The sequence below is a fragment of the Cherax quadricarinatus genome, unplaced genomic scaffold, assembly GCF_038502225.1.
Source record: "Cherax quadricarinatus isolate ZL_2023a unplaced genomic scaffold, ASM3850222v1 Contig2128, whole genome shotgun sequence".
Classification (NCBI taxonomy): Eukaryota; Metazoa; Arthropoda; class Malacostraca; order Decapoda; family Parastacidae; genus Cherax; species Cherax quadricarinatus.
The window spans coordinates 1-15,000 of NW_027197154.1; the positions used below are offsets into that span (position 1 = coordinate 1).

Genomic DNA, 15,000 nt, shown 5'->3' on the forward strand with positions numbered 1-15,000 from the left:
CCCTTCATAAATGTTACTTTGCTCACACTCCAACAGCACGTCAAGTATTAAAAACCATTTGTCTCCATTCACTCCTATCAAACACGCTCACGCATGCCTGCTGGAAGTCCAAGCCCCTCGCACACAAAACCTCCTTTACCCCCTCCCTCCAACCTTTCCTAGGCCGACCCCTACCCCGCCTTCCTTCCACTACAGACTGATACACTCTTGAAGTCATTCTGTTTCGCTCCATTCTCTCTACATGTCCGAACCACCTCAACAACCCTTCCTCAGCCCTCTGGACAACAGTTTTGGTAATCCCGCACCTCCTCCTAACTTCCAAACTACGAATTCTCTGCATTATATTCACACCACACATTGCCCTCAGACATGACATCTCCACTGCCTCCAGCCTTCTCCTCGCTGCAACATTCATCACCCATGCTTCACACCCATATAAGAGCGTTGGTAAAACTATACTCTCATACATTCCCCTCTTTGCCTCCAAGGACAAAGTTCTTTGTCTCCACAGACTCCTAAGTGCACCACTCACCCTTTTCCCCTCATCAATTCTATGATTCACCTCATCTTTCATAGACCCATCCGCTGACACGTCCACTCCCAAATATCTGAATACATTCACCTCCTCCATACTCTCTCCCTCCAATCTGATATCCAATCTTTCATCACCTAATCTTTTTGTTATCCTCATAACCTTACTCTTTCCTGTATTCACTTTTAATTTTCTTCTTTTGCACACCCTACCAAATTCATCCACCAATCTCTGCAACTTCTCTTCAGAATCTCCCAAGAGCACAGTGTCATCAGCAAAGAGCAACTGTGACAACTCCCACTTTTGTGATTCTTTATCTTTTAACTCCACGCCTCTTGCCAAGACCCTCGCATTTACTTCTCTTACAACCCCATCTATAAATATGTTAAACAACCACGGTGACATCACACATCCTTGTCTAAGGCCTACTTTTACTGGGAAATAATTTCCCTCTTTCCTACATACTCTAACTTGAGCCTCACTATCCTCGTAAAAACTCTTCACTGCTTTCAGTAACCTACCTCCTACACCATACACCTGCAACATCTGCCACATTGCCCCCCTATCCACCCTGTCATATGCCTTTTCCAAATCCATAAATGCCACAAAGACCTCTTTAGCCTTATCTAAATACTGTTCACTTATATGTTTCACTGTAAACACCTGGTCCACACACCCCCTACCTTTCCTAAAGCCTCCTTGTTCATCTGCTATCCTATTCTCCGTCTTACTCTTAATTCTTTCAATAATAACTCTACCATACACTTTACCAGGTATACTCAACAGACTTATCCCCCTATAATTTTTGCACTCTCTTTTGTCCCCTTTGCCTTTATACAAAGGAACTATGCATGCTCTCTGCCAATCCCTAGGTACCTTACCCTCTTCCATACATTTATTAAATAATTGCACCAACCACTCCAAAACTATATCCCCACCTGCTTTTAACATTTCTATCTTTATCCCATCAATCCCAGCTGCCTTACCCCCTTTCATTTTACCTACTGCCTCACGAACTTCCCCCACACTCACAACTGGCTCTTCCTCACTCCTACAAGATGTTATTCCTCCTTGCCCTATACACGAAATCACAGCTTCCCTATCTTCATCAACATTTAACAATTCCTCAAAATATTCCCTCCATCTTCCCAATACCTCTAACTCTCCATTTAATAAATTTGTTCTCTAGGCTTCCTTAACTTGTTAACCCTTTCAGGGTCCAAGGCCCAAATCTGGAGTCACGCACCAGTGTCCAAGATATTTAAAAAAAAAAATTTGTTATTTTTTCTTATGAAATCGTAGAGAATCTTTTTGTGAAGGTAATAAAACAAAAAGTACGAAATTTGGTGGAAAATTGACGAAATTATGCTCTCGCGAATTTTGATGTGTCAGCGATATTTACGAATCGGCGATTTTGCCGACTTTGACTCCCATTTTAGGCCAATTACATTATTCCAATCAACCAAATTCTTAGCTATTTCACTAGTATTACTTCTATTCTATCGATTGAGCACAAGAAATCGCCAAGTCAACTGTTTCAACTACAAAATAAAGTGATCGGAAATTGTTAATTTGGCCAATTTAACACAAAGTTCAAAATATTCCAATTTCAAAATAGGGTCCAGAATGAACAATGTAGGCATTCCTGGCACTAAACTAACATTTCCTCTGTTCATTAGTTATGTTTTGAGGCTTTACAAATAAATTCCATTTTGATTTTTTATTCACATAATGAATTTTTATTCACACCAAAAAATAGAAGATTTACTGTTATGCAATACTGTAATAATTGTATAAATATCATCACCATATTTGTGAATGTATATTAGACCCACCAGCTGACGTGTATTAGACGTGTGAGGTCGTTTGTTTACTCTTGAATATCGGCAAAAATTTAACATTTCCGCTACTTTGAGCTCAGTTTCAAGCCATTTCCAGTGCTAAAACCAATCAAAATCATCTCTATTTCTGTAATATGTCTTCCATTCTATCAAATGAGACCAAGAAATCGCAAATACAACTATAAAAAACATACGAAAAAACACTGCAAAGTTGCTGTTTTAATCGAAAAATCATGATTTCATTTTTTTTCTCTCATTATACACAGTGTGCTGCAGGATCTGTTTTATGTGGTGCACACATACCACATAGATGTATTCTCTCATATCTAGGCCCAAATGTACCACTCACAGTTTATCAGAGTGAGCTGAGCTCATGGCGTAGATCTACGGTTTGGACCCTGAACGTAAAGCCATAGATCTACGGGACGGACCCTGAAAGGGTTAATTTAACAATTCCTCAAAATATTCTCCATCTTCCCAATACCTCTAACTCTCCATTTAATAACTCTCCTCTCCTATTTTTAACTGACAAATCCATTTGTTCTCTAGGCTTCCTTAACTTGTTAATCTCACTCCAAAACTTTTTCTTATTTTCAACAAAATTTGTTGATAACATCTCACCCACTCTCTCATTTGCTCTCTTTTTACATTGCTTCACCACTCTCTTAACCTCTCTCTTTTTCTCCATATACTCTTCCCTCCTTGCATCACTTCTACTTTGTAAAAACTTCTCATATGCTAACTTTTTCTCCCTTACTACTCTCTTTACATCATCATTCCACCAATCGCTCCTCTTCCCTCCCGCACCCACTTTCCTGTAACCACAAACTTCTGCTGAACACTCTAACACTACATTTTTAAACCTACCCCATACCTCTTCGACCCCATTGCCTATGCTCTCATTAGCCCATCTATCCTCCAATAGCTGTTTATATCTTACCCTAACTGCCTCCTCTTTTAGTTTATAAACCTTCACCTCTCTCTTCCCTGATGCTTCTATTCTCCTTGTATCCCATCTACCTTTTACTCTCAGTGTAGCTACAACTAAAAAGTGATCTGATATATCTGTGGCCCCTCTATAAACATGTACATCCTGAAGTCTACTCAACAGTCTTTTATCTACCAATACATAATCCAACAAACTACTGTCATTTCGCCCTACATCATATCTTGTATACTTATTTATCCTCTTTTTCTTAAAATATGTATTACCTATAACTAAACCCCTTTCTATACAAAGTTCAATCAAAGGGCTCCCATTATCATTTACACCTGGCACCCCAAACTTACCTACCACACCCTCTCTAAAAGTTTCTCCTACTTTAGCATTCAGGTCCCCTACCACAATTACTCTCTCACTTGGTTCAAAGGTTCCTATACATTCACTTAACATCTCCCAAAATCTCTCTCTCTCCTCTACATTCCTCTCTTCTCCAGGTGCATACATGCTTATTATGACCCACTTTTCGCATCCAACCTTTACTTTAATCCACATAATCCTTGAATTTACACATTCATATTCTCTTTTCTCCTTCCATAACTGATCCTTCAACATTATTGCTACCCCTTCCTTAGCTCTAACTCTCTCAGATACTCCAGATTTAATCCCATTTATTTCCCCCCACTGAAACTCCCCTACCCCCTTCAGCTTTGTTTTGCTTAGGGCCAGGACATCCAACTTCTTTTCATTCATAACATCAGCAATCATCTGTTTCTTGTCATCCGCACTACATCCACGCACATTCAAGCATCCCAGTTTTATAAAGTTTTTCTTCTTCTCTTTTTTAGTAAATGTCTACAGGAGAAGGGGTTACTAGCCCATTGCTCCCCATGGACCAAGAGTTATTTTGAAAAAGGGCATTTTAGTCGCCTCATACGACACGCATGCTGCTTACGGAGGAAAGATTCTTTTCCACTTCCCCATGGACAATAGAAGAAATAAAGAAGAACAAGAGCTATTTAGAAAAAGGAGAAAAAAAATACATACAGCACTTTTGTTTCAGGTACATAAACACATTTATGATCTTATATAACCTGTCGCTTCTGTCATACCTTGTTTTGTCTGAAAAGTGTAGCATACATAACAGTAGCACAAATCTATTCATTGGTATAATGTCGCTGAAAGCTGGGGTTGAAATCATGCGGTCTGTCGACCAGTATGTGTTGACACTGTGCTTATACACATGTGGCATAAGCATTATTGTGGCAAAGAACAGATACATCTCTGCCACAGTTGTGCCCTTCCACTGGTGTAGGCATGATCTTGGTGAAAGAATTGTGTTTGCCATTGTGTTCTCAAAGTATGTATTGCTTTCCCTGACAATAATGTCCATCAGGGGTTCATCGAAGAATAACTGAAAGCATTCCAGTTCAGTAGCATTGTTCCCAAGTGTACATGATGGCCGTATTCCACTTTGTGTTTCATCAAAGTCATGGGGACTGGGAACAAAACTGTCGCCTTGCTGCCAATCCCAGATGCGGTCTGCTGGTGGGTTCTGGATATCAAAACGTGGTTATGGTTATGCAGGTAGTGGTTGTGGATGTTGTGGGAGTGTGGGATTGGGTGAGGCTGGTTGTGGTTGTGCTGAGTTAGCAGCATCAGTAGTAGCATGGCCCACTGCTTGTGCCACATGACTCATGCCACCACCACTATCACCACTACCACCTGCTGCCTCACTCACATCATTCATACCCATTGTAACAATATCATCATCCTCACTATCAGTTCGTGGTGTAGGGCTACGGGATGTGCTCTGAGATTTGCTCCTTTCCCCTTGGAACAACATATGACACACTACCAGACTGCATGCTATGTCGTGTATACTGCCACTTCACTGGAGAATATTCACCCTCACTGTCGCTACTAGAACTGCTTTCAGTAGCTTTGAAATCACTATCACTATCACTGCTCACATCTGAGTCTTGTACATGGGCAAATAGTTTCCTCTCTCGTCCTGGTACAGGTGAACGTGAATGAGCCGGCCCAGCACCAGAGGTGGAAGGTTGTGGATCATCTGGGTTTTCATCACTAATTACGTTATCCTGGGCACTGTTTTCGGTCAAACCCTCTTGAAAACCATGGAATTCACTTTCAGTTGCACTTCCATCGCTGTTAGAGCTATCACTTGGGAACAAAAGACCTCCAATCTGCCGAAGAGTGAGGCATGGTGAAAATGGGCTACCAAGATGGCGTTCCCCACAATGCACCACTGAGTCCCAGATTTTTTTCACAGGGTGCACACCCACCACTCAGACCCATTCTCTCTCATGTAGGCCTACCAGCCTTCTCCCGCTTGATTTGAAGCTGCTAGAATTTATGCGTATAAATACGTCAAACACTGTGGCTCGTAAGATGTATACGTATATGTGACCGAAACAGTCAAGGGGTTAATGATTTAATGATGAGTGAGACTTCGGTAGAATTAGTTGGAGCTAGATATGGAGTATTTGGGTAGTTGCCAGTGAGGTAGTTTTTCGGCTGAGTATTTGAGCTTGGAATTTTGCTTGCTAGCTTTGATCCTACAGTAGAGAAGAAATTAAGTTTGTTGGCCATGTCTATAGGCTGTATGTGAGGCTCATCTGGTTTAGTTAAGTTTATCTCTCTGTTTCTAGACAGTTTTCTAGAGCCCAAAATTTTGGAGAGGGTTTGCCAGGTCCTTTTCATATCAGCTTTTATTTCAATAAATCTATTTTTATAATGCATTTGATTTGATTTTCATATTAGTTTTGTGAGTATTGACGTGTATTGTTTTGTCATTTCTTTAGTAATCAAGCCTGATCTGTACAGGAATGGGTGATCATCAACACTACAGTTTTCTGTTGGGTTGTTAATAAAGTGATTAGTCATAGTTTATTTTAATTATTATTATTATAATTATGCTAACAGATTCAGTGTTATTAAAGTAGATATATAAAAGACTTGGAAAATTCTTTCTCACATAAGTGTTGGGCACTAATAAGTTCACTAATGAACTTCCTTCCAGCAAAATTAGATGACTTCTTTTCAGCTATAGGAACAAATCTAGCCAGCAAAATCCCAAACTCTCCTGCCCAGTTAAGGGATTGCTTCATTAATAACCATCCTAATATTGTTAAAAAACACCTAATAAATCTCAATTAAATCTCACTGCATGCTGGTATCTCTTAATTGCTCTCTAGTACAATATTAAGCTTACTGGTATATGCTAATTGTTTCCTAGTACAGTATTAAGCTTACTGGTATATGCTAATTGTTTCCTAGTACAATATTAAGCTTACTGGTATATGCTAATTGTTTCCTAGTACAGTATTAAGCATTCTAGCATCTTGTTTCCTAATATGTACAGTATTAAGCATTCTGGTATCTGTTATTTCCTAGTACAGCATTAAGCATTCTGGTATTTGTTGTGTCCTACTACATTATTAAGCATTCTGGTATTTGTTGTGGCCTAGTACAGTATTAAGCATTCTGGTACCTGTTGTGTCCTAGTACAGTATTAAGCATTCTGGTATGTGTTGTGTCCTAGTACAGTATTAAACATTCTGGTATCTGTTGTCCTAGTACATGTACAGTATTAAGCATTCTGGTATCTGTTGTGTCCTAGTACAGTATTAAACAGTACAGTATTAAGCATTCTGGTATCTGTTGTGTCCTAGTACAGTATTAAGCATTCTGGTATCTGTTGTGTCCTAGTACAGTATTAAGCATTCTGGTATCTGTTGTGTCCTAGTACAGTATTAAACATTCTGGTATCTGTTGTCCTAGTACTGTACAGTATTAAGCATTCTGGTATCTGTTGTGTCCTAGTACAGTATTAAACATTCTGGTATCTGTTGTCCTAGTACTGTACAGTATTAAGCATTCTGGTATCTGTTGTGTCCTAGTACAGTATTAAACAGTACAGTATTAAGCATTCTGGTATGTGTTGTGTCCTAGTACAGTATTAAACATTCTGGTATCTGTTGTCCTAGTACATGTACAGTATTAAGCATTCTGGTATCTGTTGTGTCCTAGTACAGTATTAAACAGTACAATATTAAGCATTCTGGTATCTGTTGTGTCCTAGTACAGTATTAAGCATTCTGGTATCTGTTGTGTCCTAGTACAGTATTAAGCATTCTGGTATCTGTTGTGTCCTAGTACAGTATTAAACATTCTGGTATCTGTTGTCCTAGTACTGTACAGTATTAAGCATTCTGGTATCTTTTGTGTCCTAGTACAGTATTAAACATTCTGGTATCTGTTGTCCTAGTACTGTACAGTATTAAGCATTCTGGTATCTGTTGTGTCCTAGTACAGTATTAAGCATTCTGTTATCTTTTGTGTCCTAGTACAGTATTAAGCATTCTGGTATCTGTTGTGTCCTAGTACAGTATTAAGCATTCTGTTATCTTTTGTGTCCTAGTACAGTATTAAGCATTCTGGTATCTGTTGTGTCCTAGTACAGTATTAAGCATTCTGGTATCTGTTGTGTCCTAGTACAGTATTAAACATTCTGGTATCTGTTGTCCTAGTACAGTACGTATTAGGTACTCTGGTATCTGCTGTGTCTTAGTACAGTATTCTATTCCTCCAAGCAATTTTTTATTAAGTTTTTGATGTGCTTGTAGGTAAGTGTGGGCCTTCTGAGCCAAAATTCCTCAGTTCCTCACATATATTGATAAAGCAAATGAAGTGTTTTTTTCCTTAGCAGTTCTTATTTGCAAGTTTAGTTTGAATGCATTGATTGCATGGCTAAGTTGATAAGCATGTGTTTATAACTATGCAAAGTGAGGATATTTTAGTCTGTCCTCCTTTTCTTATTGTAAAAACAACATTGTATTTGGAGCAAATTTGTCTTGGAGCAAATTTGTCTTGGAACAAAGGTTGCAAGTACAGTGGACCCCCGGTTAACGATATTTTTTCATTTCAGAAGTATGTTCAGGTGCCAGTACTGACCGAATTTCTTCCCATAAGGAATATTGTGAAGTAGATTAGCCCATTTCAGACCCCCAAACATACACGTACAAACGCACTTACATAAATACACATACATAATTGGTCCCATTGGGAGGTGATCGTTAAGCGGGGGTCCACTGTACTGTTGTTCATTATTACTGAATTGGCTGTAACTTGCTTAGTTAACAAAGTTGAAGTCCAGTCTCTCAGCCCATTATGTGCATCTAATCTGTTGACTATTCCCTGCAGGATAGGTATAGAGTGCATAATAAAGTTATCATTCTAACATATGTAGATATGTGATGCTGAAGGGAGGTCTCACCAAGATAGTCAAGTATTGGGACTGGCTGATTTATCGTCACTACATTATTTTTAGCTGATTCTCCAGTGATTGAATATAAATTTTAGTATTTCTTCATTATTTTTGTTGGCACTCAAGAATAACAAAATCTCAGATTATTATTACTATTATTATTTAGGCCAAGAAAACTTAACCAAGACAAATACAGTGTTCCAATCTTATTTGCCTAGTATGAAACCTCACTGTACAAGGCCAAGGAAGCATTTATGTAAATCATATTATTGAAGGCATGCAATACCTTTGAGTTGATGAATAAGACACATGCAACACAAGACACATGCAACACTTCAGTGTTTTTATTGCTGAAATGTTTTGCCTCCGCATCAGACTGCTTCAGTCCTCAGGCTTGAGATACTGACCACCTATCAAGGCTGAGGGACTGATCACCTCAAAAAAAAAATTCTACTATATCCAGTGATATATTCACCTGCATTCACCTGAAGAAGTCTGTTGTACAGGCAAAACACTTCAGTAATAAAGATACACAAGTGTTGCACATGTTCTATTTATCATTTGTGTAAAGCTGGTATTGAGCATGGGCATCTCTACCTTTTCTACTGACTAGTTTCTCAATTTTCAAACCAGGAAACTTTACAAGTCACATAATTCATCATACCCAAACCATTTTACATAAACTACTTACTATAACATTTTTCTATTGCATAATATTTTTGTAATTGTATTTGCTTTTAGTCCGAACCTGACATGGCGTGATATGCAATATTTGGTTGTGGAGACAGCAGTTCCCACCAAGGAAGCATTGGAAGAGGAAGGCTGGCAAACCAATGGCCGGGGCAAGAAGTTTCATCTCTTGCAGGTAAGTAATTGGGAACAACTACCTGTGACCACTGAGGAAGATAGGTACAGTACAGTGGTACCTTGACTTGCAAGTTTAATCCATTCCGTGACCTAGCTCGTAACTCAATTTGCTTATATATCAAATCAGTTTTCCTCATTGAAATTAACTGAAATGCCATTAATCCATTCCATTAATCCGTGCCATTAATCTCAGACCATTAATAACCCAGCAAAAGTCTGCAGTCAGAATGATGATAAACTCCCACTCCAGACAGCATATTCCACCAATATTCAAAAGTCTAAACTTACTCACCATAAAGAACATCCATACTTATTACTGTGCCTACTACATACATAGAACACTACACTCAAATATAAACCCTCTACTCAAACTTCTCCTTACTAGACTTAACGGGATACACGACCATAACACAAGACATAGATCACTCTTTGATGTTCCCTGTATCCATCTCACACTATGTAAAAACTCAGTGCACATAAAGGGCCAAAAAATTTGGAATTATTACCAGTGAATACCAAAGGAACCCTTCTTAAAAACCACCTACTCACCCAAAACTAAATACTCAGTACTTAACTTTACCTACAAAGCTAACAACTCAGTACTTAACTTTACCTACAAAGCTAACAACTCAGTACTTAACTTTACCTACAAAGCTAACAAATCACTCTCCACTGCCTCAAAATATTGCCCACTGTATTACTCCCCTAGCCTCAGAACCCCATAAGTAAATGCTCTAGGTACAATAAATTCTCATATTTTAATCTAATGCAAATACTGAATAACAAATATTTAATAGATGTATAAACTATTGTATTATTAGTGCAACCTTATCAAACTGTTTTGTAAGTCTGGTGTTAAGTATGTAATCAGTAATGTATTAAGTTTAGACTGGCCATAATGCCAAGGCATGATAGTGGCTCTCTTTACACTACAAATTGTAAACCCTCACTGTAAACTACCTAGGTAAATATATTTCCTAAAAGATGTCAACCACATAGTAAACTTGCAAGGAAATAAAGGAATTTTGTGTTTGTGAATTGTGTTTTGGCTTAATAAATGACTTACTGACTTGACTGACTGACTTACTGACTTGACTGACTGACTTACTGACTTGACTGACTGGCTTACTGACTGACTTACTTGACTGACTGACTGACTTACTGACTGACTTACTTGACTGACTGACTTACTGACTTGACTGACTGACTTACTGACTTGACTGACTGACTTACTGACTTGGCTGACTGACTTACTGACTTGGCTGACTGACTTACTGACTTGACTGACTGACTTACTGACTGACTTACTTGACTGACTGACTTACTGACTTACTTGACTGACTGACTTGCTTACTGACTTGACTGAATGACTTACTGACTTGACTGACTGACTTGACTTACTGGCTTGACTTACTGGCTTGACTGAATGACTTACTGACTGATTTACTGACTTGACTGAATGACTTACTGACTTGACTGAATGACTTACTGACTTGACTGACTGACTTACTGAAGTGCTAAATCCATAGGATTATACAGTGCTTCTTAGAAGGCAGAGGGGAGGGGGGTTGTGGAAGGTATTCAGGCTTAATTTAGGGAACTGGAGCACAAATACAATTCCGTAGATCAAGAGCCCCTCACCAGCGTCAAGGAACCTCCCTTGAGGGGGAAGCTCGCATGCTGAATTTTTGCTCATATCCAGAAACAAAAAATAGATTGAGCGACTGCTCGTATCTTGAAAAACTTGTATGGTGGGGCACTCATAAGCCAAGGTTTCACTGTACCATCAAAATTAACCGATACTGGTAGTGATACAATACCAATAAAATTAGCAGATATCCACCAACATCAATATCAGTGCTCAAGTTTAGGCCAATAACATTATATACCATCAAAATTAGCCAATAGCATTAATGCCATTACTTTGGCACACTCCTAATTATTATTTTTATTATTAGTAGTAGTAGTAATAGTAGTTTCTATCATTTAGGTGAGTACAGAGAGGACGCACATCTGTCTTGCACTCAGCAGATGGAGGATCAAGCCTTCACCACATCTTGCGCTGAATAACACACATGGGTTTGGTGCTTAACATGAATTATTATTATTAAGTAGTAGTAGTGTTGTATTATTCATAAGAAAGTGTGAAACCTACAAGTATCACACAGTACAAAGTACCTGAGAAATGAGCAGTGATTCCAGCAAGGAGATGGTAGCTCCAGTCTCACTGTGCATACAGAGCTTGAGTCACAATAACATGCTTCTTAAAAATTAATCTTGACTTGTACTGCAGAGTTATGCAGTATTGTATTAAATTTCTTTAGTAAGTTTGTTTAATAGCTTCATTATGTACCTCATACTCATGGTGTGGGCAGTAGTCAGAAAATTACAGAGGCACATAAAGTGTTCAGGAACTGGGCCCCAAAGTTTTGGTAGCTAAGCGAATTACAGTGGTAATGAATTATTTACATGTATCTTAGCAGTCTTAATAATTTTACTTTCCTTCTACCAAATTTTAGCCATTTCCTTTGGTTTCAATTAACCCTTTCACTGTCCCTAATGTAGATCTGCGTTGCTGACTCCAGGGTCACTTACGTGGGTCTACGGTTTGAGCTCGGCTCACTCATATAAGTTGTGAATGGTAAATTTTGGCCTAGAGATGAGAAGATGGGTCTGTGTAGTGAATGTGCACAGTATAAAAAAAGTGCAGGGCATGATGTAAAAGGCAAAAACTCTAACCTGGAGTTACCTGGAGAGGATATCGGGGGGTCAATGCCCCTGCAGCTCAGTCTGAGACCAGGCCTTGTGGTGGATCAGGGTCTGAGACCAGGCCTTGTGGTGGATCAGGGTCTGATCAACCAGGCTGTTACTGCTGGCTGCACGAAAACTGATGTTCGAACCATAGCTTGGTTGGTCAGGTACTGACTTTAGGTGCCTGTCCAGTGCCTTCTTGAAGACAGCCTGAGGTCTATTGGTAATCCCCCTTATGTATGCTGGGAGGCAGTTGAACAGTCTTGGGCCCTGGACACTTATTGTGTTGTCTTTCAGTGTACTCGTGGGGCCCCTGCTTTTCATTGGGGGAATGTTGCATCTCCTGCCAAGTCTTTTGCTTTGCATAGGGAGTGATTTTCATGTGCAAGTTTGGTACTAATCCCTCTAGGATTTTCCAAGTGTATATTATCATGTATCTCTCTTGCCTGCACTCAAAGGAATACAGATCAAGGGCCTTCAACTGTTCCCAGTAATTTAGGTGCCTCATCATACTTATGTGTGCGCCATGAAAGTTCTTTGTACACTCTCAAGGTCAGCAATTTCCCCTGCCTTGAAGGCAGCAGTTAGTGTACAGCAGTATTCCAGCCGAATAAAAAAAAAAAATATAGAGAACAAGTTAAATTAAATTAAATTCTTTATTTCCTTGCAAGTATACAGTGTGGTTGGTATATTTTAGTAAGTACATTTACATAGAGGGGCAACTGATATATCAGATCATTATTTAGTTGTAGCTACAGTTAGAGAAAGAGGTAGATGGGACAAGAGGAAAATGGCAACAACAAGTAAGAGGGAGGTGAAAGTGTATAAACTAAGGGAGGAGGAAGTTCGAGTGAGATATAAACAACTATTGGGAGAAAGGTGGGCTGGTGCAAGTATGAGTAGTGGGGGGGGGTTGAAGAGGGTTGGAATAGTTTTAAAAATGTAGTGTTAGGATGTGGGGCAGAAGTTTGTGGTTATAAGAGGGTGGGTGCAGGAGGAAAGAGGAGTGATTGGTGGAATGATGAAGTAAAGGGTGTAATAAAAGAGAAAAATTTAGCTTATGAGAGGTTTTTACAAAGCAGAAGTGTTATAAGAAGAGTTGAGTATATGGAGAGTACAAGAAAGGTGAAGAGAGTGGTGAGTGAGTGCAAAAGGAGAGCAGATGATAGAGTGGGAGAGGCACAGTCAAGAAATTTTAATGAAAATAAGAAAAAATTTTGGAGTGAGTTAAGCAAGTTAAGAAAGCCTAAGGAATGAATGGATTTGTCAGTTAAAAACAGAGTAGGGGAGTAGTAGATGGGGAGATGGAGGTATTGGGTAGATGGCGAGAATATTTTGAGGAACTTTTAAATGTCGACGAAGAAAGGGAGGCGGTAATTTCATGCACTGGCCAGGGAGGTATACCATCTTTTAGGAGTGAAGAAGAGCAGGATGTGAGTACGGGGGAGGTGCGTGAGGCATTACATAGAATGAAAGGGGGCTGTGCAATCTACATATACATGACCTTAAATTCCAATATTAACCTTGACCTAAAATGCTTTCTTGATAGTTGTGACAGAACCCACAGTCATAACACAAGACACAAACATCTCTACGACATTCCCCGTGTCCGACTAAACCTTTACAAAAACTCAATGTATGTCAAAGGCCCTAAAATCTGGAACACCCTACCTGAGAACTCTAGAACTGCAGACACATTCATAACCTCAAAACTACTGTTAGAAAACATCTTATCTCCCTGATACACCCCGTCAACTAACTACATAAAAACCACCTGGTGGTCCACATTTACACTCACTCACTCACCCATTTGACTATAAGCACAGAAATATGTATCCTAATCTTAAAATAATGATTCCTAACTAGTCATAAGTTTGCCTGTGATACTCCAATATAGAAACTATGTATTGTGCCAAAACAAAAGCATTCACATTGCTAAACTCACAAACTAGTATTTGTCACTTAGTATTTAGTCACTTAGTATTTAGTCAACTTACTCCACAATTTGTTATAATTTAGGGTTAAGAATTAATCTAAGTTTGCCCGAAATGCCTAGCCATGCTAGGTGTTCTAGTGGCCCCCTCTGTAATTAGTATTTTACTACATGTAAACCACACAATAACCAAAATCTGTAAACCCTGCATTGTAATCCTTATAGAGAATAAACTTTGATTTGATTTGATTTGATTTGGGCGAGAGAAAGCCTGAAATTATACAACAAAATTTCAAAGTGCCAGTTCGTTGAGGCCTAGTTGGCACCTGTTGCCACATTGTTACACATATACAAAGTACAAAGCGAGTGACTAAAGAGAAAAGACCAAATAGAATTAAGAGAGGGTGGTAACGACAAAATGTGATGTAGCACACAGCGTGAACAAGCTAGCCAGAAAGGGGATATATATATACATACATATACATAAATATATATAAGCAGAGGTGGTGGCAGCAGTAGGCCTGAGGGAGTAGCGCCGCCATAACAGGTTGGGTGTCATCACAAATAAGTAGTGTACTTACCAAAAGTGAAGTGTAAATTATAAAAGTAGCAGTATACAAGTGATAAGTGTGGTAAATGAGGACTCAAAAGGGCAAGAGAAAAGTATAGCCGAAGAAGTCAGCGGGGAAGGGAGAGGTGTACGAGTCATCGTACAGCGAGCATCGTACAGCGAGCATCGTACATCAGGCATCTGGATGGACGTCCCCTCTGAGTAACGTACAAATCACTTGTTTGTGGTTGGCGGGAAGTCTGAGTGTGGTAGAGCCGGCCCTGCGGACGCTGGTA

At 39.2% G+C, this 15,000-nt stretch overlaps 1 protein-coding gene across 1 annotated transcript in view; it reads left to right on the plus strand.

Annotated features, from left to right (window-relative positions):
• Positions 1-8,606: 8,606 nt before the first annotated feature.
• Positions 8,607-15,000, plus strand: part of LOC138851790 (furin-like) — a 23,379-nt gene continuing 16,985 nt past the window's right edge. The window contains exon 1 of the mRNA XM_070081262.1: positions 8,607-9,468. Within this exon, the coding sequence (XP_069937363.1) occupies positions 9,367-9,468 (102 nt within the window). The 5' untranslated portion in view covers positions 8,607-9,366. The remainder of the gene's footprint in view (positions 9,469-15,000) is intronic.